At 45.4% G+C, this 26,204-nt stretch overlaps 1 protein-coding gene and 1 long non-coding RNA gene across 5 annotated transcripts in view; one reads left to right on the top strand and one right to left on the bottom strand.

The window, feature by feature from the left end:
• The window catches only part of LOC125637281 (uncharacterized), a 34,073-nt gene extending 26,691 nt beyond the window's left edge, over positions 1 to 7,382 (bottom strand). The window contains exon 1 of the long non-coding RNA XR_007356886.2: positions 7,297 to 7,382. This is a non-coding gene — a long non-coding RNA (uncharacterized LOC125637281). The remainder of the gene's footprint in view (positions 1 to 7,296) is intronic.
• Positions 7,383 to 7,771: 389 nt separating this feature from the next.
• The window catches only part of SSBP2 (single stranded DNA binding protein 2), a 278,870-nt gene continuing 260,437 nt past the window's right edge, over positions 7,772 to 26,204 (top strand). For 3 of the 4 annotated variants that reach the window (XM_048851560.2, XM_048851558.2, XM_048851559.2), the window contains exon 1: positions 7,800 to 7,940. In XM_048851560.2, the coding sequence (XP_048707517.1) occupies positions 7,882 to 7,940 (59 nt within the window). In that variant the 5' untranslated portion in view covers positions 7,800 to 7,881. Of the gene's footprint in view, positions 7,941 to 26,204 lie in introns of all 4 variants that reach the window. The other variant, XM_075128553.1, reaches the window with a different exon arrangement.

Below are 26,204 nucleotides of genomic sequence, written 5' to 3'. Positions count from 1 at the left end.
TAACAACCTAGCACAGATACCACCTTTCACAAACTAGGTTGTCTGGCTCAATCTAGTTTCAGTCAGGCCTCTTGTTAAAACATATGAACAGTTTAGTTTGTTTCTTTTTGTCATGAACTATAAATTATGGACAAAGAATGTCACACAAGGCTTTAAAGATCATCATCAACAGTTTGATTTGCAACTGGAAGCAAACAGGAAGCCAGAGTAGTGATTTGACCACAGGTGTTAAGCATTCACGCTGGCCCATACTGTGCTAGAGGGAGTAATAGACTAATCTTGGTCTGATTTTTTTGAAAGTTATTTCTAATGTCTTGATCTCCGCTAGGAAATGCTAACTGTGGGTGAGATTCTGCATGGCCCTCACATTGCTGAACACTGTAAGAGGAGTATGCAAAGAGAGCCTTTACTCCCCCTTGAATGTCCATGTAAAGGCCAGGCAAAATTGCAGTCCCTATGCTCTTTGGAGAAGCCAAAAAGGGTAAGGATGAAGCAGGGCTAAAACCAGCTTTCATACAAAAGCCTGCAAATTAGGACCAGCAAGAAGAGTAGAGCAGGTGAAGGGGTTTAGTGGTTTGCATGCTTCCCTGCAGGATCCTGGGATGGGATGTGGACTGTCATAAAAGCACAGTGTAGCCCATTGGGTCCAATCCTGAAAGATGCTGAATGCCCCTTAACTCTTTTCAGTAGGAATGCTCAGCACGTCACAAGACTGGGCCCTCTATCATCAGGGCATGGGGCCAATCAAGCAACCTTGTGCAGCACTAACCGCCTGTAGGGAATAAACCTCCAGTGATGGGAACTTCTCCCAGGGGACTGAAGAAGTACTTACAAAAGAAATTGGGGGTGACAGCATGAGCTCTGCTGAGGATAAGAGGGGACTGTACTGGGGAAGGGAATTCTGATGCCATGAGCTCAGGGCACCAAGCTGGCAGGCAATGAAACCAGCCTTGTCTCTGAGCCTTCTCTTACTCCTCCCACTTGCACTGCAGTTGAGCCATTCCCACCAGCCTTTGATTTCTTTCCCACTGGAAGACAGCAACAACCAGAGCTTTTCTTTTGCTTTTCTGCTCCTTGTACTGCCTCTAATGATGAGCTAGGCCCTCCCTTATTCAGGGGAGCAATCCTCATTCATGTGAGTGGTCCTGTGATTAACAATTGCAGAATCAGGTCCCTAGTTAGAAATTTCATGGAGAGATGAAACCTATTAAAAAAGGAGGAGAAACTCTTGGGGTCCCCAAGGCTAACCTAACCCCTAAAATGTCTTTTTTAAAGGACCAAGCCTAGTCTATTCTTGCCCATGATGCTTATTTCTAAAATGTGACAGCTATCCAAAATTCATTCCAGCTGCACTTCAAAACTATACAGGTATAACTAGGATTAAAAATAAGGAAATGTCATTTAATGATTGGATCTATTGAAATATAATGTCTTGGAAGAGAATGTTGTCTGAACTCAGCCATTTACAATAGTTAGGATTTTGAAAAATCCACAAAATGAAAAGAATTTTAAATTGATTATTCACATCATTATAATAAACATATAAAGAAAGTGGAGCACTAGTGGCTCTACAGAAGTAACAGCCATTATGACAGAGCTGAACTGATAATGTGCCACTGCAGACATTCTTAACGTTGCTCCACAACATAACTAGCTGCAGTAAAAGAAAAGCAAAAGAAGAAATGGTTTGCAGCTATCCTCTATCGCAGGCAGGGTGATATAATGTAACATATGTTTTAAAATGATAAAGACTTCCAAGAATAAGATGCAGATTCCAGGAACAGAAAAATCTTCATAGATGCCCAAACAAAGCTAAATCCTGTAATAGTTGAATAATTGTAGCATTCTGTATCTAGAAGTTAAAAAAAATCCCAAACCATCCCCTCAGTGGCTCATCTGGTCAACACTCTGACACACAAAGCCTAGTGCTCTTCCTTCAAACCTAAGAATTAATCAGCATTATGTAAGAGATTTTTTATAACACTCTAAAAATACATTGTGAATTCCTTTCCAGTTTTGGACTAAGAAGCTTTAAAGTAACCCCCCTCCCCTTTTAAACAAAAACAGTGGATCTTTATTTTTTTTATATTAGGATCTTAATTTCTCTCAGTATATGTGTTTCAAATCTCATTAATTACAATATTGGTCCCATGAGATGCAACGCTGTTGCAAAGAACAGTGTTTGTACTAAAAATGATTTGAGCAAGGGCACAAATATGTTTTATGTACATGTGTAATACTTTTTAAAGAGGACTAATGACACAAAACTTCATAAGACTGTTCGGATGTTTTCATGTTAATCTATCTGTTTACTGAACAAACTTTTGTATCCATGTGATGTTTTGTTTGCATTGTATTGATGACACATAATGCAAGATGATAGCACTCTTGTGAAGGCAATTGTGATGTTAACTTGGCAAATCTCAAACAAAGTCCTACGAGTATTTTGGTTCTTTGCGTACACCATAATTAAGTCATAATACTTCTATATGCCTTTCACTGGAGGATCTCAAAGCACAGTTCTGACACTATCTTCTGAATTTCATTACTAGACATGGGGGATCCAGAAGAATGAGTTTTACAATTTTGGGGGGACCTACAAAAGAAGAGTTATTGGTACCCTACTCATTTTGCTCATTCTTAGTTCATTCCCACCCTTTCATAGTTCATCCCACCCCTAATGGATCAAGCCTTAACTACATTAAAGGCCAAATTTCAATCTAGGAGCTACTGAGACATGTGTACAGTGCCCTGGATGCAACATGTGAAAGCTGGGGACCCAGCTTTCTCAACTGAGGAAATCTGGTTATGGAACAAACTTCCAAAGAAGATTAGATGATTCCAGAGTCTAAACATCTTTAAGAAACATTGCAATTTTTTCCTCTTCATAAAAGCCTTTCTACCATTGGAAGAACAATGTTCACAGTGACAACCACTGTACCCAAACACCACCATCCCAAAACAAAATCTCCAAACTAGACACAAACATCATCCTACCAATCAACAAAAATAACTCAATGTACCCCAAGAAGAGTTTTAACCCTGAATACGGAGAAGAGTCAAAAATTCCATAAAGTTTGGTAGAGACTTCACTATTGCTATCAGTTTCACATGGAAGGCACTCAAGGTATGCCTACATAGCATTTTAAAGCAGTGAGTCTCAGAGCCTGGGTCTACAGCCTTGGGCTCGCATTATGCCACTAAAAAGAGCTGTGTAGACCTTTGGGCTTGGGCTAGAGCTTGGGGTCTGAAGCCCAGGGACAGAGCTCTATAAGATCAAGACCTATGCTTGTAGAACACCAAGCATTATCGTTCGGTAATAGCGACCATAATGAAATTAAATTTAACATCCTTGTAGGGGGGAAAATACCCAAAGAAACTCACCACAGTAATATTTAGCTTCAAAAAGGGGAACTACACAAAAACAAGGTTTGTTAAAGGGAAAGTAAAAGAAACAGTCACAAGAGTGAAATGCCTGTAAGCTGCATGGAAACTTTAAAAAAAACACCGTAATAGAAGCTCAAACTATATGTATACTCCAAATAACAAAAACAAGCGGTCCAAAAAAATGCCACCATGGCTAAACAACAACATAAAAGAGGCAGTTAGAGACAAAAGACACCCTTTAAAAACTGGAAGTCAAATCTTTTTGAGGAAAAAAAACGAGCATAAACTTTGGCAAGTCCAGTCACCAAAGTGCAAAGTAAGCAATAATAGGAAAAGAAGGAAGGTCCTCTCATGGATCAGTAACTAGTTAAAGGATCTCACAAACTGGGTGACTGGGCAAGAAAATAGCAGATCAGATTGAATGTTGACAAATGCAAAGTAGTGCATATCGGAAAACATAATCCCAACTATACATACAAAAGGATGGGGTCTAAATTAGCCGTTACACTCAAGAAATAGCTCTTAGAGTCATTGTGGATAGCTCTGAACACATCTGCTCAATATGCAGCGGCAGTCAAAAAAGGCTAACAGATTGTTAGGAACCATTAGGAAAGAGCTTGATAATAAGACAGAAAATATCATAATGTCATTAGTATGCCCATTCCTTGGGCCCATCTGGTTGCCCCATCTCAAAAAAGATGTATTAGAGTTGGAAAAAGTACAGAGAAGAAAAACAAAAATTATTAGGAGTATTGAACAGCTTTCATATGGGGAGAGGTTAAAAAGACTGTGACTGTTCAGCTTGGAAAAGACACAACTGAGGGGGGAATACGATAGAGGTCTATAAAATCATGAATGGGATGGAGAAAGTGAATGTGTTATTTACCCCTTTACGTAACACAGGAACCAGGGGACTCAATGAAATTAATAGGCAGCAGGTTTAAATCAAACAGCAGGAAGTACTTCTTCACATAACACACAGTCAGTCTGTGGAACTCATTGCCAGCAGGGGTACTGGAACAATTTTTATAGTGGAGGTGCTGAGAGTCATTGAACCAAACTGTAAACCCTGTATATCATTGAAACCACTTCAAGCTAGGAGATGCAGCAGCACCCTTCATTCCAGCCTATGGTTGCCAGGGGATGTTGTGAAGACCAAAAATATAACTGGGTTCAAAAAAGAATGAGAGAAGTTCTTGGAGGATAGGTCCATTAGCTGCTATTAACCAAGATAATCAGAGACACAACCCCCATTCTGGGCTCTCCTAAACCTCTGGCTGCTAGTAGCTGGGACTGGATGAAAGGGGTTGGATCTCTTGATACATTGCCCAGTTCTGTTCACTTCCTGTGAAGCATCTGGCAATGGCCATTGTCAGACTCAGTATGGCTGCTCTTGTGTTCTTAAGCACAATAGGGCCTCCATTCTGACTGAAACTTCTGGGTGCTACTGTAAGACAAATAGTAAACAATAATACTGGTGAGTGTCTTCATATGAAAATGATGTCCCTGGTGTAGCTTTAAAAAAAGTACATCATTTCTCTTAATATTCTTTATATGGGAGTTACTAAATCTGTTCTAAATCCTACAGTTTTGGTTCTCAGGACATTGTGTGTTTGAGGCCCTTTCATTTAATTTGATTAATAGGAAGGGCAGGGCTAGTCAGTTGCTGCTGCTCACCACAGGCAGGGCAGGGCTGGACTGTTGTTCTCCATCAGACACCCTCCATATGTAAGTAGTATTGCCAACTCCAAACATTCAAAATCATGAATTAGGCCCCAGAACAAGACTATTCACAGTTGTAACAGGAAATTGTTTACAAAAAAAAAAGTTTTGGAAGGCGACAGGGGTCTGAGTCTGGCCATGCTGAGCAGGGGGTGGGTGGGCTAAGGCTGGTTGTGCTAGACACTGAGAAGTGCTGGGTGGAGGAGCAGACAGAGGCTGGCTGTGCTGGGGGCTGAGCAGTGGGGGGTAGGGGGCAGACGCTGGCTGTGCTGGGGGCTGAGCAGTGTGGGGGGGTAGGGGGCAGAGGCTGGCTGTGCTGCGGGCTGAGCAGTGGGGAGGGGGGCAGAGGCTGGCTGTGCTGGGGGCTGAGCAGTGGGGGTTAGGGGGCTGAGGCCGGCTGTGCTGGGGGCTGAGCAGTGGGGGTTAGGGGGCTGAGGCTGGCTGTGCTGGGGGCTGAGCAGTGGCGGGTAGGGGGCTGAGGCTGGCTGTGCTGGGGGCTGAGCAGTGGCGGGTAGGGGGCTGAGGCTGGCTGTGCTGGGGGCTGAGCAGTGGGGGGTAGGGGGCTGAGGCTGGCTGTGCTGGGGGCTGAGCAGTGGGGGGGGGTAGGGGGCTGAGGCCGGCTGTGCTGGGGGCTGAGCAGTGGGGGGAGTAGGGGCTGAGGCTGGCTGTGCTGGGGGCTGAGCAGTGGTTAGGGGGGCAGAGGCTGGCTGAGCAGTGGGGCAGAGGCTGGCTGTGCTGGGGGCTGAGCAGTGGGGAGGGGGGCAGAGGCTGGCTGAGCAGTGGGGCAGAGGCTGGCTGTGCTGGGGGCTGAGCAGTGGGGGGGGGTAGGGGGCTGAGGCCGGCTGTGCTGGGGGCTGAGCAGTGGGGGGAGTAGGGGCTGAGGCTGGCTGTGCTGGGGGCTGAGCAGTGGTTAGGGGGGCAGAGGCTGGCTGAGCAGTGGGGCAGAGGCCGGCTGTGCTGGGGGCTGAGCAGTGGGGAGGGGGGCAGAGGCTGGCTGAGCAGTGGGGCAGAGGCTGGCTGTGCTGGGGGCTGAGCAGTGGGGGGAGTAGGGGCTGAGGCTGGCTGTGCTGGGGGCTGAGCAGTGGGGAGGGGGGCAGAGGCTGGCTGAGCAGTGGGGCAGAGGCCGGCTGTGCTGGGGGCTGAGCAGTGGGGAGGGGGGCAGAGGCTGGCTGAGCAGTGGGGCAGAGGCCGGCTGTGCTGGGGGCTGAGCAGTGGGGAGGGGGGCAGAGGCTGGCTGAGCAGTGGGGCAGAGGCCGGCTGTGCTGGGGGCTGAGCAGTGGGGGGTAGGGGCTGAGGCCGGCTGTGCTGGGGGCTGAGCAGTGGGGAGGGGGGCAGAGGCTGGCTGAGCAGTGGGGCAGAGGCCGGCTGTGCTGGGGGCTGAGCAGTGGGGAGGGGGGCAGAGGCTGGCTGAGCAGTGGGGCAGAGGCTGGCTGTGCTGGGGGCTGAGCAGTGGGGGGAGTAGGGGCTGAGGCTGGCTGTGCTGGGGGCTGAGCAGTGGGGAGGGGGGCAGAGGCTGGCTGAGCAGTGGGGCAGAGGCCAGCTGTGCTGGGGGCTGAGCAGTGGGGAGGGGGGCAGAGGCTGGCTGAGCAGTGGGGCAGAGGCCGGCTGTGCTGGGGGCTGAGCAGTGGGGAGGGGGGCAGAGGCTGGCTGAGCAGTGGGGCAGAGGCCGGCTGTGCTGGGGGCTGAGCAGTGGGGGGTAGGGGCTGAGGCCGGCTGTGCTGGGGGCTGAGCAGTGGGGAGGGGGGCAGAGGCTGGCTGAGCAGTGGGGCAGAGGCCGGCTGTGCTGGGGGCTGAGCAGTGGGGAGGGGGGCAGAGGCTGGCTGAGCAGTGGGGCAGAGGCTGGCTGTGCTGGGGGCTGAGCGGGGGGGGGGTAGGGGCTGAGGCTGGCTGTGCTGGGGGCTGAGCAGTGGGGAGGGGGGCAGACGCTGGCTGAGCAGTGGGGCAGAGGCCGGCTGTGCTGGGGGCTGAGCAGTGGAGGGTAGGGGGCAGAGGCCGGCTGTGCTGGGGGCTGAGCAGTGGGGAGGGGGGCAGACGCTGGCTGAGCAGTGGGGCAGAGGCCGGCTGTGCTGGGGGCTGAGCAGTGGAGGGTAGGGGGCAGAGGCCGGCTGTGCTGGGGGCTGAGCAGTGGGGAGGGGGGCAGAGGCTGGCTGAGCAGTGGGGCAGAGGCCGGCTGTCTGGGGGTCTCACCTTCCCCCACTGAACACCAGGCCCGGGGTAAGGCGCCTGCCGCTGGCTGAGCCGCGGGGCAGGTCTCGTTGCCCGGCGCGGCGGCCTGTGGGTGGTAGAGCAGTGGGGGGAGGAGGGGGGACGGTTGGTTAGCTGGTCGGGGGGAGAGGGGGCTGAAGCTGCCCGTGTCGCTGGCTGGGCGGCGGGAGGAGGGCCTGAAGCTGCCGGGTGCCGCTGGCTGTGGAATCCAGTCCGCACTTTCCCGCTCTCCCCAGCGCTCTCCCTCTCCGGCAGCGACGGAGGGGGGGTGTCGAGCGCACAGAACAGCCAGTTGTTTAAAATCCTTCTACAACCGTTTCAAATTCCCCCTTGCGCTGGAGAAGGGAGAGGGGAGGGGGAGGAGGAGCCGAGGGGTGGGGGAAGCGGGGAGGAGGAGGGAGCAGTCAGTCCTGGTCTCCGCCTGTCAATCACTGTGTTGTGGGCGTGCCCGAATGTGCAGCGGACCAATGGTGTGTGTGTGTGGCAGTGTCTCCATGGTGACGGGGCTGTTCCTGGGGAGGCTGTGATGGGTTGACAGGTGCGTGACAGTCGGAGCTCTCTGCAGGCATGTACGGCAAAGGCAAGAGCAACAGCAGCGTCCCGTCCGACAGCCAGGCCAGGGAGAAGTGAGTACAGCCCGCCGGACCGCACAGGCGGACTGGGCGGGGGGCGCACACACCCTCACAGACCCTGCACAAAGTAACTTTCCTGCTCGCCGGAGAGGGGGCCGCGCGCACGGTCGCGGAGCTGAGGGGAGCCAGCGGGGAGCCGGAGCGGGGCAGCCAGGGCTTGGGGTGCGGAGGACCCGAGGGTTAGGAGTCGGGTGCACGAGCCCCTCGCTGGCAAGCTGGGGGAAGGGTCCGGGGGGTTGCGAGCTGCTCTCGTTGCTGGGGGGTGGCGGAGGCAGCAGTGTCTGAGTTCCCCGCGCTCGGCAGGGAGGTGGGACAGGAGGCGCCCGAACCCCTCGCCCGTCGCGGGGTGAACGGCAGGTGATGGCTGAGCCCCGCGCATTGTGGGGTGGGGGTGCAGCGCGGGCGGGGGCTGAGCCCCTCGCATTGGAGGGTGACGGTCTAGGGCAAGGAGCGGAAGGTTGGGGGAGGCCCCCCTCCCCTGTCCCCGTCCCCAAAGGGGGTCTGTGCCGGTGGGAAGTGTTGGACTAACTTTGGTAACAAAGAGCCTAGCCCGTGCTGCTGGGGGGCGCCGCTGTGGGGCTCCCGCTGGGGTGGGAGAGGCAGAAGCTCCCTGTGCTGCCTGCAACTCTGCAGCTCTCAACTTTTTATCAGGACCTAATATCTCCCCCTGTCCTTCCCCGCCAGAGCCCTGATGTGCTCTCCCAGCCTCATCCCTCCCTAGGGTGGGGGCAGGACAGCGGGTTAGTGTGTGTAGGGGAGGAAGGGCTGGGGGTGGGTGGGCTGTGCATTGTTCCTTGGGAGTGAAACTGGGGCTGTTGTGGGTGGGGAAAAGGGATTAGTGGGGATGTTGTTGTGGTTGGAGGAGAAGGGGAAAAGGAGGTTGTGTAGGAAGAATACAGAGATATTATGAGGGCCTGTTGGTTTGGGGAAGAAGGGGACATGGTACTGATTTTTTTGTGGGGGGCTTTTGTGTAGTTGTAGGTGTGTGGTGGGATAGTGCCAACAGTACAACCAGTGACAATTAGAAGGATCTCTGTTCTATGGCAGTGAGGCATCCCTTTCCCCTGTATCCCCAACGCACATGTTAAAGGGACACCAAGGACTTGAATTTATAAAAACTGACTAATCTTCAAAAATGTTTTTGAGAAGCCTCCTTTGAATATCATATCTTGATCTTTTTAAAAACATCCTTTAAAATAAATTGTATAGGTGTATTTCTGTTCACCTGATTATGTTTACAAATGCCTTTTAGGGGAGGGAGAAACTGACTGAGTGTCTGGGGAAACAGTGAAACTGACTATACACAGCACAACCAAATGCACAAAATAAATAAACTGGAAAAATATGGAGAAGTAAAGTGACTTGGTTAACTTCCTTCAGTTATAGTACTGTTAGATATTATTGGTAATTATAGTAGGTACAACACAGACAGAAATGTGACTTTCAAGTTGATGGTGTTCCTTTAAGTTTGCTGTACTTGCAGACTTGGTTTGCATTATTGAGATTTGTGAAGCACAGACAGGAGGTGCTTACTGTGAAGTAGGAGGAAGAGCCCATGTGTGATGGGCTTAGTACAGGAGAGGGGGAGAAGGAAGTGTATAGTATGTGGCTTCAATTCTTCTGGCCAGGACCATTCAGTCAATCTGCTGCAGCCTGTGAAAGCTCAGGATAAAGCCATTGAGGGAGCGAGGGGACTTCCAGCCAGAAAAACTATTTGTATATATCTTGTGCAGAAATCACATTGCACATCACCCCAGAACTGCATTTAACATGAAAATGAATAGTCCAGGCATGACTGATGAGTTTCCTTCAGGCAGCGTGTCTTGAACCTTCACCTAAAAGTTTTCCTTGTTGCAGCATTTTAGAGGAGCAGCACTTCCTAATTCCAGAGGTTGGCACACACACACACACTTCCTAGAGCAGTAGCAGGCCAGGCATCTTTGCTGAGTGACAAAGGAGAGGGAGATGCTTGAAGAGATTTAAAACATTGTTATTGCGTGATGTTTGGGAACTATATGTATAACTTTGAAATAGGGAATTGTACAAAGGCGGAGGGAATTGTTGACAGGAAATGAGAATTGCTGGTATGGGGTTTGAGACAGAACTTGAACAGACTAATCAACTGTTGGTGCTTCTTGCAAAAATATTTAGCAAAAAGAATTAAATTACCATACATTAGGACAAACATCATTTTGTTAGACTTGTGTAGAGAAATTGTAGAAGAATTTCAGCTGTTTTGTGCCTGGTACTTTCCACTGTGTGTCATCTACTTTGAAAAGTGCTAAAATCCAACCAACTAATATTATCTTGCTGTTGAATCTGTGAGGGGATCCTCAGAAAAATCTGACTTTCAGAATGATGACCTTTGTAGATTTAGTTTAGTTTTACTTCCTGTATGGCTTGCATCATGAAGATTTTGCAGTATTGTTTTTTTTTAATCTTAGGGCTGAAACGTTAAAATATATATCTTTTTCTCTCTACTTTACTTTTCCTCCAAACTTTTGTACCAATAAGGCAATACTACTTTAACGTGCAGTATCAAAATCCTTAATATTCTACAAGTGAGGCCTGCCAAACTGAGCTATCACCAAGTAATAACTACCCTCCTATGTGAAGTTATGGGGGGCCTGCTAGATGGTGCTATTTGATTTAAATACATTCCATCTCCCATTCATTACAACTAGCAGCTGGAAATCTGTACTGCTCATGTAAGGATTACCTTATGAATGTACAACATTTCAGGAGGATCGCTTTTAAACCATTGACTGAGTGATTACTACATAGTATTTTTGTTGACTACATTTATGGATGAAAATAATTTAGAATTCAGAAATAAACTTGGCTACTGCTGTGGCATGTCATTATTCTCACACACACACACACTCTCTCTCTCTTCAGAATTTTTGCACTAGATGTTTTCAAGTTCCTTATCAGTAGAACAAGATGCATTACGAGATATTTTTCCTTCCCTGGGTTTGTAAAATTTTGGTTTTGTCTTTGTTATGGTATTTTCCCCAGAATAGATGTCTGAATCTGGTTCTACTGAGAACATTTGTCATCAGATCAAAAAGAGTATCCCTACAGAGGGAAACCTCTTTCCAACACATGAATGAAGTTGTGTTGATTTGAAAACTCTAGGAATAGAAAGGATGTTTGACTCAACTGATGTAAAGCATTTATTTAATCACAGTAGACTGTGATAAATAATTATATTAAAAAGTTAATCACTGTTATAAAAGAGTATAGTTTTGAAACAAGAAATATATGAGTTTGTTATAATGTTTCCTAAGGAATTCACGATGGTTGTAACACAGCTTTTTTTATACTGAACCCTTTAAAAAAATTGGTGATTGCTGCAGAGGGTTGTCTGTCTCTCCTTGTCTCTCTCACACACACATGTGATCACATACTGTGTTAGAGACCAATATCTGGGAAAGTTTGTAGAATGCAAAATTGTTTAGTTTAACTGTATACTGTCACATCTAGTTATCTATGCTTAAGTATCTTGGAGATTTGTTACTAGCTATGCATTTTATACATTTTTTCCATGTTAAAATTGGGTTAATATTAAGTATTTCTTAAAATACAGTAGCATGAGTTTACACATTTGGGTCTTGCCTGAGAAAATGAGTGCTGGTGACAGAAATTCTTCACAAGAAGTCTATTAGTGATGGAGAATTTTTGAAGTGTGGAAAACTGTGCACACCTTTTGTTTTTTAAAAATCAATTGTCATGGACATATAGACTGATCTCAGTGTCAGGTGTTTTCCTGGAGGTATATCTATATTAAATGCTGCTATCAATATAATTTTTTTATGTTTCTTAATTTTTCTTAAGTAAAATAAAGAAAAAATGTTAGGTATGTTTTACAATTTTCAGTCTAATATATCACTTTATAATAGCCTTTGACAGGTTTTCAGTGTCAAGATTATGAGAATTTCCTCCTATACTCTCTCTTTGTCTCTCCCACCTGACCTCAGGGGCAAGTCATTCATTTAAAGTATCTTAACAGCAAATCTAAAGTGAACAGATATGAAATATTTTCATCTGTATTTAACTCTACACCAAACAGGCATAGCACAGTTAAGTAAAACACTAAAAAGGAGGACAGAGTAGCTCTGAAGAACAAAGATTAAAAAGGAAGATGGATGGAAGGAAAAAAAACCCAGAGAAGCTCCTCCCTCCCCGCCATCCTAGTTAAAGAATGGTAACTTGATTCTGGGGTCAGGCCACCCCACTTGCATAATGGACAGGAAAGTTGTATTCAACATTAGTCCCTCTACTACTTATGCTGTGCCAAGATCTAATAAGGCTCATCTATATTGTGAAAAGGATCTTAAATTTTTCTCAGCACCCATTTTTGTTGTCTCTTCTGGGCAGAATGTATTTCCCTGACTCCCTCCTCTACATCAGCGGTGGATTAATTCAGAGTTGGCGCCTGAACCTTTTCCCACTGCACTCAGTGACAAAACTCCATAAATTGATTTCAGTGGGAGCGGGATCAGATTTTTACATTCTGTGTGATTCCTTATATACCTTTACTTACAAGCCATGCTTTTTTTGAGAAAAGTGGAACATTGGAGACTTATTTACATTAGTATTTACAAACATTTAATAAGGAAGAAAAATAGTATAAAAGAACTCATGGGCAAAATTAGATTTAGAAGAGAAGCTATTCAGTTCACTTAAACACACAAATAGTTGTCTGTATCTTCAGTAATCTGGATCTTTCAGCAGTTACTCAGCAAATCTCTAAACCAGGGACTTCAAGGTGCTTTTCCCCCCAGTGGACTGTATGGGTGTGTTGGCAGAGATTGAAAAATTTGTCAGATGCCTGCTAATCAGAGGAGTAAACCTACTGGACAGAGCTAATACAAAAGATGAAAGAGCCAAAATAAATTACCTTACAGATTGATCCTATGCTCATTTAAGTCAAAGGCAAATCTCCCATTGGACTTTAATTATCAAAGGTCTAATGAAAGCCCTAGGTTTTCTTCCACCCCCAAACTGTAGGTAAGGCAAGAGTGCTTGCATTTCTATTTAGGTGCTGTCCTTGACCTTCCTCATCTTTGGTATTAGTCTGGCTGGTAGGTGTCTTGCAGATTTGACCTTTGCCAACAGTTGCTTGAAGAGAAATGGGGATTTTTCTTTTTTTCTTCTCTGAACCTGCTTGCTGTTGTGAGGAAGGAGGTCTCCTCTGCTCTCTTCTTCTGGTTTTTGTTTTTTTGGGTCTTTTAGATGAATAGCTACTGTGTCTAGCTTGGTTCAGAATAATTTCCCAAGCAACAATAGAGTGAGTTCCTGTAATTTTCAGTGGTGCCCACAGGATTCTGCACAGAAATTGTGAAACTGACCGGTGATTTCTGTTTCTGACTCTGCTTTTACTAACAAATCTGTGAACAGCAGCAGAAGTTCTGGAGTATTTTGTCTGCAAACTCAGGAAGGCAGAATTACATCAATTCACATTATGAAAATATCTTTGCAACTATAAGGGTTGGAAACATTATTTTTTCTTTTTAAAAAAATGCTTAGATTTAAAAGAAACTAATAGTTTAGGCCTATCTCACCAGGGCAAATTTCCTACTCATCACTAGGAAGTCAGTGAGTCAGTTTCTCAGGTCCTGAGTTATAGAGTATGCTGATATCTAATTCATCTCCAATTCTTTTACTTTTTTGATTTTTCTTTTTTTGAGAGCTGAAGGCAAAAGCCATTTCCTCTGCCTGAAGTTGACCACTGACTCACTAACAAGTTTTTGAGTTTGGTTCCCTCCTCCCCCGCCATATCTCTTAGCAGATCTTCATGGTAGAACTTTTTATTTCAAAACTATTTGGAATAAATCCTGGAGAGCTGACATCGTGATAATTCCTGCCATCTTAAAATGTTTTTAAGGCTGTAGAGGTCAGTTTTAATTTCTAAATATGAAAACAGAATTGTCAGGTTAATCCAGATTGTTCTGAAAAATCTACTAGAATTGAGTTTACATCTTGATTTGATTCATCAGGTTGAATTGTACAGTATGTGGATGCTGCCTGTAAAAATAAATGTATTGGTTGCAGGAATACTATTATGGGACCCTATCTATAGATTTGCTGCAGTACGCAAGACATTTTGATAAGGGGGGGCCACATCCAGAATGTTTTGGAAATGACAAAAGTTTTTCATTTGTTTGCCATTGACCCACTATGATGCAGGTTTGGTGCATCACTGAGCAGGTGCTCTTAGAAAAGGTTTCAAGTATATGGACATTTCAAACTCTGACTAAATTACCCTAAATGGGCTGAATTACAATTATAAACCTGATTACACTTTAGATATAACACAAGTGGTAATAGCAGACATTAGCTATATCAGGTTGTAGATACATAGGTTCATTCCAGCACAGCACTATAAGAAGTGTGTAACTTTAAGCACATGAGTAGTCTTAGGGCTTGGCTACACTTGCAAGTTACAGCGCATTAAAGCAGCCCCAGGTGCCCTAACTCATGACCTGTCCACACTGGCAAGGCACTTAGAGCGCCTGGACTCTGCAACTGTTAATCCAGCTCCACGCGAAGCATAACGCTTGTTGTGCCTCAGCTGAAACGCCCCAGCGTTAGTGTGAATGAGTTAGTTGCATTACTGCGCTTTGATCGGCCTCTGGAAATGTCCCATAATCCCCTTAAGTCAAGTGGCCACTCTTGTCATTGTTTTGGAATTGGCTGTAGGAATGCGGAAATGCCCTTTCAAAGCTCTGTTTTGACAGCTGGCATGCTTATCTGCTCTGGGATAAAGCAAACCGTTAGGGTGGAATGTTGCTTGCTGTGACTGTGTGAGTGAGAGATGGGGGTGAGAGTGGTCTGAACTTACAAGATAGCATGCTGACACACACTCAGCACCCCAAAAACCCACTGTCTCTCCCTCCACATACACACAGCACACTCCCTGTCACACTCTCCCCCAACCCCCCCGCATTTGAAAAGCACTCTGCAGCCACTTGAACACAGGGATAGCTACCACAATGCACTGCTCTTTGTGGCATTGCAAGAGCTGCTAATGTGGCCACGCCAGTGCACTTCCAGCTGAGAGTGTAAACACTCGGCAGCGTTTTCCCTGCTGCAGTCTCCAAAGACTGGTGTAGCTCCCAGTGCTCTACACCTGCAAGTGTAGCCATGCCCTTATTGATTTCAACAGAGCTAAACTTAAGTATGTGCTTAAGCGTTTTGCAGGACTAGAGATCTTGTGCTGGAGGAGGGTGGCAAAAGCTAAAGTATAAAAGATCATCTTTCCTTCTTTGCGCTGTTCTCTCCTTCTCCTCCCCCAACACACCCTAAAAATATGCTCTTTCTGTGTTATTCATCACCATGAGCGATATGAGATTGTGCATTCCAATTTTAAGTTTTTGCATACTGTCTTTAATGTTAAGCAAATCTTTCCTGAAAAAGAGTAATGGCTTACTTCTGGTCCCATTGAGGCCAATTGCAAGTCTCCCATTCATTTTAGTTGAGAGCATGATGGGGCTCCAGTTTAAAAATCTAAACCTTGTTGGAGGAAGCAGTCAGTAACTAATGGAAATCAGTGGATATGTTTTAACATTTCTTTTAGCTTAATTCGTTTTAATCTGATGTTAAGAAGTATAACCGCAAAAAGAAATAAGTAGAAGATGGGCAGGTGTATGCACATACAAAAATACATGAGGGTAGCTTACTTGTATATCTGGAATAACAGCTGTAATAAAGCATATTATATATTCCAAGAAGACACAAAAATAATACTCCTAATTGCAAAGCTGATAAATTTTGGTTCTTCTTTAAGTGATTGTGCACGTGGATTCTACTCTTGAATCTCAGGTGTCCCATGCACACGAGATTGGATTCCTTTGGCTAACAGTGACTGTTGGGGCCACACCTGTGTACCCTCATTCCCCCCACGTGAGAGCACTGTTCTCTCTATGCTGTGTGCGTGCGCGCGTGCACACACATCTAAACTGCGCGCACATGGCAAAACACTGCACGCACAAAAATTTCCACAGAAGAAATTTTTTGCGCACACAGCCTGTCAAAAATTTGAGGGAACATTGCTCAAGAGCATAAAAGATGGAATGGGCCCAACCATTCCTCAGTTCATTCTTAACATCCAGGGCAGCGAGATGCCTGCTTCTCTGTGCATTGTGCTGGTTTAGTGTTGTTATTCTTGTTGCCTGTTGGCAACATACAGGCACACAAATACAAATTTTTATTTTAGTCAGTTTCTGAATTTTAGGCTAGAACACCCCCCCCAACCCCCACCCCCAAACAGGGGCTCTAGCAGTGGCAAAATCTTTGGGATTTAAAACTTGTCTCTCATGGGTTTAATGCTGCTTAATGATCGGCACTCTAGGTGCCTATTTTGTTTAGGAGAAGGACCCATTCCCGAGTGATGTACTGTTGTGTTGAGAGGTACTGGATTGCTTTGATCGCAAACCTCTTTGAGATTAAATGTGAATATACCCTTCAATTAACATAATTGTCAGGATGAATTAATCAGAACCCCCCTTCTCCCCACACCTAAGTAAAAAGAGGGCTGTGAACTCACCCAGGAGTTTGTACTGAATGGGCAGAGGGCTTTTGCTAAGTATTGTTAATGTTTTGTGTGTGTAAGGAAAAAGGTAGAACACTCAGAAACTGAGAGAGACTAGGAGACAGAGACAGCTGGAAAGAGCAGCTGAAAGCATGGTGTCTGACCCTGGAAGAAACCTGGGGAGGGTGCAGGCTGAAAAACGTGTTCTTGGTGCTGTAAACAAAAGAAGCTGTTTCCTGCTGTTTGATTCCTTTGTACATTCTTTGCAAATAAACAAAACAGCATCAAAGAAATACCTGACTGTAACCAATTTCTGCTCCCAGATGGAATATCCCCAAGGCCCAAACTTCGACTACCCGCTTAGGTTAAAAAAAAAAAAGGTAACAATACTATATGTTGCTTCTTCTCTAAATGGACCCCAGAAGCTAGAGAAACCAGCTTAAAAGTGTTCCTCCTGGAGCTTTCTAGTTAAGCCTCCTCGGACACCAAAAGGTAGGACATAGCTGGACACTAGTCCTGTGGTCATGGATCTCCATGAGAACCCTGGTGAGCTGAGATTCCACCTGAGCTTCTGGGTTACATTGACTAAGAGACCCCAGTTGTCTGCCTCTGTACCCGCTTTGCTGAGCTGAGGCATAGGTGACTCTCTCGAATGTCAGCTGAGTCTAGCAACAAGACTCATCTCAGACTCAACTATCAAAAGGCAGCCCACATCCTGAGAAGAAAGGTCCCTCTGGCATGCTGGTACTGACTGTTGAGAGTGCTGATGGTATCAATTAAACCTGGGAACTGCATCTCTTTTGGTACTGAACCTTCAACAACTGGAGCCTGGGTACCTGGCACAACTCCCACACTGTGGTCCTCAGCGCCCAGTGCATTGGTACCCAGGGCATATATAGTACAAAGTGGTTTATCTCTGGGCCTGGTACCAGAGGCCTGACCATTGGGCACTTTGCTTGATACCGGCTGCCAACTAGATAGGGAGACATTGGTCACTACCCGTTGAGCTGGACGATCTAGCCAGCTTTCTATCCACCTTATAGTCCATTCATCCACCCATACTTCTTTAACTTGCTGGCAGAAATACTATGGGAGACCGTATCAAAAGCTTTGCTAAAGTCAAGGAATAACACGTCCACTGCTTTCCCCTCATCCACAGAGCCAGCTATCTCGTCATAGAACGCAATTAGGTTAGTCAGGCATGACTTGCCCTTGGTGAATCCATGCTGACCGTTCCTGATCACTTTCCTCTCCTCTAAGTGCTTCAAAATTGATTCCTTGAGAACCTGCTCCATGATTTTTCCAGGGACTGAGGTGAGGCTGACTGGCCTGTAGTTCCCTGGATTCTCCTCCGTCCCTTTTTTAAAAGATGGGCACTATATTAGCCTTTTTCCAATCATCCGGAACCTCCCCCGATCGCCATGAGTTTTCCAAGATAATGGCCAATGGCTCTGCAATCACATCTCCAGTTCCAATTTCATTCCGTGCCCAATTAGACAGAGCACAACAGAGCCACAGGACTGATAGGATGATCTTTCCTTTTCCCTTTCTTCATCTCCACTGGGGCATTGTAGGGACTCTTCTCCTTGGCTAGCATAGTGGGAGGTAGGAAGAGAATCTATGAATTCCTATGAAGGAAACTATAAGGAGCAGCAGGAAGCTACCTATGGCTCATAGAGAACATCTGTCCTGGTACATTCCTATGTGTTCCCCCTTTCAGTACCCATACTTGCCTTAGCCCTACTAGATGCCTGGGGATGGGGGTGGGGTGCAGCTATAATTCCCTCAAGCCTGCATCATTGGACCCCTGTAGAGATAGATCCTCCTCCTCAAAAAAGGAATATAAACCAACATAGTCAGGTCAGTTAGTGCAGCCTCTGATCCTGGAGAGGGAATCTAAAGAAAGTAACAAGGACAACATCTACAAGGGGAAGAACGACTTGTCCCCACTTCAGTCTCCTCTTCCTCTCCCAGTGAGGTTCCTTGATGCCTTCTTCAGTTAGTGAGTTAAAGGCATTCCAGGAATTCATCATGCATATGGCAGAGCCTCTGAAAGTGGTGCAGGAGAAGCCTCACAAGCTCCTGGACATCTTGCATCCTTCTATGCCTGGCAAGCTTGCCATGCCTATAAATGAGGGACTGTTGGACCTTGTGAAAGACCTGTGGCACACTAGCATTAATTCTGGCCACATCCAAGTGAGCTGAGAAGACATACCAAGTCCCTTCCAAGAAACTTGTGTACTTATTCCCAGCCAATACCAGGATCACCTGTGGTAAGAGCTCCCAAATCTACACCTAGAAAGAAAGTCCCAAAGAGCCTGAACCTGTTCAAAGGCAAAGTCTATTAATCTGCCATCTTCCAGATATGCATGACTAATTATCAAGTGCTTCTGTACAATACAATTATTTCAGCTGGACAAACTGTCTCAGTTTTTGGATAGGCTATCTCAAGATCACAGAAAGGAGCTAAAAGACCATCATGTCTGAAGGATAGCTGATAGTCCTCAGATTCTTACAGGTTGCACTGGATATGTCCAACATAGTAGCATGTATCTACATTGGTGGCCATGAGAAGATCTTCGGGGGGATTTCCAGGGAGGCTCAAACAACAAATATTAAGGACCTTCCCTTTGAGGGTAATTAACTTTTTAAATTCAAAGATGGATGAGGCCCCCTTTTCCTTAAAGCAGTGTTTCCCAAACTTACAACAGTTGCGTACCCCTTTTGAGACATTTGTTTTACCGGCGTACCCCTTCTCTGGTGAAGATACTTTTTGGGGGGATGGTAGCCACATTTTTATAACACACTCCTAATTTGTTTAATTCTGGATTAAATATTTATTAGAAATAAATACAAAATTATATTACGTACAGTTGCAACAAAATTTTAATAGAAATAATAGTTACATATAGAAATAGTACTAGAAATAATTAAAATAATAGAAGCCAATCAACAGTCTGGCAGAACAGCGTGTATATATATATATATATATATATGGTGAATTTGTATCATTCTGAAATTAAAATACGCTGTTTGGTTAGGTTAGTGAAGAAAGCACTAGTTTTAATACTTACTATTTCAGTACTGAAAATTTTTCAGTACAAACCAAACTATTCAGTGCGAGGGATGGAACTGCTTTTGACCAGACACTATCGCGGGGATATCTGTCTCGATGTTTGTGATCTTAAGATGAAGATGGGGCTCCCCGTCAATAAGCTGATTTCTTTTTTTTGTTTTGATGCCAACCAGCGCAGAGAATCCGATCTCGCACAAATATGAGGTGGGAGAAGGCAGAAGATACTTGACAGCTTTGTCCGATAGAGCTGGATATTCAGAGCTAACCCCAAATCAAAATGACGTCAGTGTATTTTGCTCAAATTTTGTTTTCAGGAAGCTATCTGAAGCCAGCTCCAAGAGCTGTTCTTCTTCTGAACAGAGAGGTTATTTGGCGATGTTTGAACATTGATGATAAAAGGGTTCCTTATCCATTCAAAGGTGCTGTCCGGTTCAGGGAAATACTTACGAAGATCTTTCTGCAAGCTTTCCAAATGCTGCTTCATGGTTTGCAACACATCGCTATCAAGTTCGTTAGTCAAATTTATTACTAAGTCATGAAGAGATGGAAAGGAATCCAGTTCACGACGACTAAGATGTTTATGCCACTGTTTCAGTTTTGTGACCAAGGTGCTCACTTTGTCTTGAACATGGAATATGGATATGAGTTTCCCTTGCAAGGATAGATTGAGGTTGTTTAAATGAGCAAAGATATCTGCAATATATGCTAGTTTCCATAGTCATTTCCAGTCGTGTATATGGTCTCGCAGGTTAAAAGTTTCATGTAAAAAACACTTGCAGTTCTTCTCGCAGCTCAGACAGGCGAATCAGAACTTTTCCATGAGAAAACCAATGCAGTTCAGTGTGAAATAGGAGTTGTGTGTAATCACTGCCCATCTCATCACAAAGCTGAGAAAACAGCCGGGCGTTCAGAGGGCGGCCTTTCACAAAAGTGATTATTTTTACAGCTTCATCCAGTCAGAGCAGGCTGTGCAGCAGGGACAGAAGGACGGTGAAGATATTTGGCAGCATGTGACCTCCAGAAGAAGAAAGGGGAGTGTCCATATACCAGCAATGCAGATACAGGTAAGCAACCGTTTTCATGTTCTCTCCACAGGTACTAATGTGGAGAGTGGACTAGATGATACATCTGAGGGAAGGGAACAGACGGAGACTCCACCGATTGGAAGGCATGAGATGCACTGTCCTAGGGATGAGGATTCCACGACCACCGCTCCCAAGAGAAGGAAGCGGGTGGTGGTGGTCGGGGACTCTCTCCTCAGGGGGACTGAGTTATCTATTTGCTGCCCCCACCAGGAAAAGCGAGAAGTCTGCTGCTTGCCAGGAGCTAGGATTCACGATGTGGTGGAGAGACTGCTGAGACTCATCAAGCCCTTGGATCGCTACCTCTTCCTGCTTATCCACGTGGGCACCAATGGTACTGCCAAGAATGACCTTGATTAGATCACTGCAGACTACATGGCTCTGGGAAGAAGGATAAAGGAGTTTGAGGCACAAGTGGTGTTCTCATCCATCCTCCCCATGGAAGGAAAAGGCCTGGGTAGAGACCATTGAATCGTGGAAGTCAATGAACAGCTATGCAGGTGATGTCAGAGAGAAGGCTTTGGATTCCAAGAAGGAGGAGTGCTAGGCAGAGACGGGCTCCACCTAACGAAGAGAGGGAAGAGCATCTTTGCAAGCAGACTGGCTAACCTAGTGAGGAGGGCTTTAAACTAGGTTCACTGGGAGAAGGAGACCAAAGCCCTGAGGTAAGTGGGGACGTGGGATACCAGGAGGAAGCATGAGCAGGAGAGCGCCAGAGGGGAGGGCTCCTGCCTCATACTAAGAAAGCAGGACAAACAACAAGTTATCTCAAGTGCCTATACATAAATGCAAGAAGCCTGGGGAACAAGCAGGGAGAACTGGAAGTCCTGGCACAGTCAAGGAATTATGATGTGATTGGAATAACAGAGACTTGGTGGGATAACATCACATGACTAGAGTACTGTCATGGATGGATATAAACTGTTCCGGAAGGACAGGCAAGGCAGAAAAGCTGGGGGAGTTACATTGTATGTAAGAGAGCAGTATGACTGCTCAGAGCTTCGGTATGAAACTGCAGAAAAACCGAGTGTCTCTGGATTAAGTTTAGAAGTGTGAGCAACAAGGGTGATGTTGTGGTGGGAGTCTGCTATAGACCACTGGACCAGGGGGATGAGGTGGACGAGGCTTTCTTCCAGCAACTAATGGAAGTTACTAGATCGCAGGCCCTGGTTCTCACGGGAGACTTCAATCACCCTGATATCTGCTGGGAGAGCAATACAGTGATGCACAGACAATCCAGGAAGTTTTCGGAAAGTATAGGGGACAATTTCCTGGTGCAAGTGCTGGAGGAACCAACTAGGGGCAGAGCTGTACTTGACCTGCTGCTCACAAACCAGGAAGAATTAGTAGGGGAAGAAAAAGGGGATGGGAACCTGGGAGGCAGTGATCATGAGATAGTCGAGTTCAGGATCCTGACACAAGGAAGAAAGGAGAGCAGCAGAATACGGACCCTGGACTTCAGAAAAGCAGACTTTGCCTCTCTCAGGGAACTGATGGCAAGATCCCCTGGGAGAATAACATGAGGGGAAAAGGAGTCCAGGAGAGCTGGCTGTATTTTAAAGAATCCTTATTGACGTTACAGGAGCAAACCATCCCGATGTGTAGAAAGAATAGTAAATATAGCAGGCGACCAGCTTGCTGATCCTTGCTGATCTTAAACACAAAAAAGAAGCTTACAAGAAGTGGAAGATTGGGCAACTGACCAATGAAGAGTATAAAAATATTGCTTGGGCATGCAGGAGTGAAATCAGGAAGGCCAAATCACACCTGGAGTTGCAGCTAGCAAGAGATGTTAAGAGTAACAAGAACAGTTTCTTCAGGTAAGTTAGCAACAAGAAGAAAGTCAAGGAAAGTGTGGGCCCCTTACTGAATGAGGGAGGCAACCTAGTGACAGAGGATGTGGAAAAAGCTAATGTACTCAATGCTTTTTTTGCCTCTGTCTTCACGAACAAGGTCAGCTCCCAGTCTACTGCACTGGGCAGCACAGCATGGGGAGGAGGTGACCAGCCCTCTGTGGAGAAAGAAGTGGTTTGGGTCTATTTAGAAAAGCTGGACGAGCACAAGTCCATGGGGCCGGATGCGCTGCATCCGAGAGTGCAAAAGGAGTTGGCGGATGTGATTGCAGAGCAATTGGCCATTATCTTGGAAAACTCATGGTGATCGGGGGAGGTCCCGGATGACTGGAAAAAGGTTAATGTAGTGCCCATCTTTAAAAAAGGGAAGGAAGACGATCCAGGGAACTACAGGCCAGTCAGCCTCAGCTCAGTCCCTGGAAAAATCATGGAGCAGGTCCTCAAGGAATCAATTCTGAAGCACTTAGAGGAGAGGAAAGTGATCAGGAACAGTTATCATGGATTCACCAAGGGCAAGTCATGCCTGACTAATCTAATTGCGTTCTGTGACAAGATAACTGGCTCTGTGGATGAGGGGAAAGCAATGGACATGTTATTCTTTGACTTTAGCAAAGCTTTTGACAAGGTCTCCCACAGTATTCTTGCCAGCAAGTTAAAGAAGTATGGGTGGATGAATGGACTATAAGGTGGATAGAAAGCTGGCTAGATTGTCGGGCTCAACAGCTAGTGATCAATGTCTCCATGTCTAGTTGGCAGCCAGTATCAAGTGGAGTGCCCCAAGGGTCGGTCCTCCGGCCGGTTTTGTTCAATATCTTCATAAATGATCTGGAGTATGACGTGGATTGCATCCTCAGCAAGTTTGCAGATCACACTAAGCTGGGAGGAGTGGTAGATACGCTGGAGGGTAGAGATAGGATACAGAGGGACTTAGACAAATTAGAGGATTGGGCCAAACGAAATCTGATGAGATTCAACAAGGACAAGTGCAGAGTCCTGCACTTAGGACGGAAGAATCCCATGCACCGCTACAGCCTAGGGACCGAAAGGCTATGCAGCAGTTCTGCAGAAAAAGACCTAGGAGTTACAGTGGATGAGAAGCTGGATATGAGTCAACAGTGTGCCATTGTTGCCAAGAAGGCCAATGGCATTTTGGGATGTATAAGTAGGGGCATTGCCAGCAGATTGAGGGACGTGATCGTTCCCCTCTATTTGATATTGATGAGGCCTCATCTGGAGTACTGTGTCCAGTTTTGGGCCTAAAAATTTCAGAGCGTCTGAAAAAGAAGTAGAGATTTCAGCAATAACAAAGCTCTGCCTTTATGATTATTATTATTTATCTGTGTAATGCCACATTACAAGAAGGATGTGGAAAAATTGGAAAACGTCCAGCGGAGGGCAACAAAAATGATTAGGGGACTGGAACACATGATTTATGAGGAGAAGCTGAGGGAACTGGGATTGTTTAGTCTGCGGAAGAGAAGAATGAGGGGGGATTTGATAGCTGCTTTCAACTACCTGAAAGGGAGTTCCAAAGAGGATGGATCTAATCTGTTCTCAGTGGTAGCAGGTGACAGAACGAGGAGTAATGGTCTCAAGTTGCAGTGGGGTAGGTTTAGGTTGGATATTAGGAAAAACTTTTTCACTAGGAGGGTGATGAAGCAGTGGAATGGGCTACCTAGGGAAGTGGTGGAATCTCCTTCCTTAGAAGTTTTTAAGGTCAGGCTTGACAAAGCCCTGGCTGGGATGATTTAATTGGGGATTGGTCCTGCTTTGAGCAGGGGGTTGGACTAGATGACCTCCTGAGGTCCGTTCCACCCCTGATATTCTGTGATTCTATGATACTTGCTTTAGATCTGCCTGCATGTTCTGAGTGGCGAGTGCTTCCCTGTGAGTGCAACCATGAGTTGATTTTACTTCTGGTGCAACAGCTTGAATATGTGCAACAACTCCTTTCTTCAAACCAGTCATGGCTCTGCTGCCATCTGTGCTTATTCCAACACAACGACTCCAATCCAAGTCATTGTTTTTGAAAAGTCATCAATAACTTTAAAAATAGCTTCTCCAGTTGTATGTGTTGGCATAGGCTGGCAGAACAAAATATCATCGTGGACTTCATTATTCAGCTTGTATCTGACAAACAACAAAAGATTAGCTAAATTCACAGTATCAGTGGATTCATCTGCTTGCAGTGCATAGTGGCCACTCTTTCGTACTCTTGACAATAATTGCTGCTTTACTTTTTCAGCCATATCTGTGATTCTGTGATGAAAGGTATTATTTGAGAGGGGGACACGGTCTACGGCTTTGCTAGCCTTGTCTCCAGTCATCACTTGCACCATTACTTCGACTGCAGGTTTTACTAACGTCTCGCCAATCACTTCAGCAGCTCCGGACTTTGCAATTATATGAAGCTACCAAAGCTTTCATATTTTCACCTCCCGTCACATTACGTATTGTTTTCTGGAACTTTTGGAGATCTTTGTGCTTATTTTCGAAGAACTCTATAGGTTTTCTTTCGTATTCTTTATGTTCGCTATCAAAATAGCGTTTTAGGTTGGAAGGTTTCATACTTTCATTTGTGAGAGTCTCATAACAAATCACACATAGTGGAACAGGCTCCACCTCATCGCCAGTTCACGAAAATCCCAGTTTAAGATATTCTTCCACATATTTGCGGGCTTTTTTTTTGTTTTCTTTGCAGCTGATACGCTCAATAAACTTACAGATGGTTCACACGGTTCACTAATTTTGTCGTCACAATTGTCTGATGTAGCCATATCACTGCATTTTTTGGCATAATTATCACTAACATTCATATTTCCTTCATAATTTTCTTTTGTACGTTTCAAACTTCCCGCTTTTAGCCAGCGATCCATTGTAAATGGGTTTAACAAAAACAAAAGAGAGAAATTTTGTATATTAATACACACCAAGTATGTACTTGCTACGATCTGTAGATTACTGTGAGTAGTTATTCACTTTGATCTTTTATCCCTCAGTACGACTTCTGTGCATGCCACAAAGGCAAGTGTATTGCCCAAGCCGCGGTAACGCGCACGCGTGGTTTGCATCGGCTCTTCTGTGCTATTAGATGTTACTGAACACGTTATCATATTAGTTACAGTGTAAATCTGTGTGTATTTCTACTGTACAAGTGTACACCATTCTTATATATTAAATTTTAGTGAATTGTTTTCTGCTGCTAAAAACTATGATAAAGTAAAATAAAAAATTCTGCCATGTATCCCTTGAAACCCTTTCACGTACCACCAGGGGTACATGTATCACTTTGGGAAACACTGCCTTAAAGGACTCTAAGATGGCTCTGTTCTCTAGATCTCAATGTTGCAACCCCAAGAAGAAAGCAAAAAAGACAAAGTTTTTTCAGGCAGCTTTGTTCTGCCCAGTGCTGCTACCAGCCTCTAAAGATTTCAGAGCCTCTGAAAAAGAAGTAGAGATTTCAGCAATAACAAACCTCTGCCTTTATGATTATTATTATTTATTATTTATCTGTGTAATGCCATAGTGTCTAGGAGCCCTAGTCAAGAAACAGGACTCCATTGTGCTAGTCACTAGACAAACATGGAACAAAAAGTTTTCTGCCCTAAAGAGCTTACAATCTAAATAAACTGCACGTTTGATGCCAGTGTCAAGAGTCTGGCAAAACCTCCAGAGAGTTTCTTCCTTTCGGCCCCCCCGTTTGGGAAATTT

This window comes from Caretta caretta, chromosome 5 (genome assembly GCF_965140235.1).
Source record: "Caretta caretta isolate rCarCar2 chromosome 5, rCarCar1.hap1, whole genome shotgun sequence".
Lineage (NCBI taxonomy): Eukaryota > Metazoa > Chordata > Testudines > Cheloniidae > Caretta > Caretta caretta.
The sequence above is the reverse complement of the archived record's forward strand: the minus strand, read 5'-3'. Positions and strand labels throughout refer to the sequence as shown.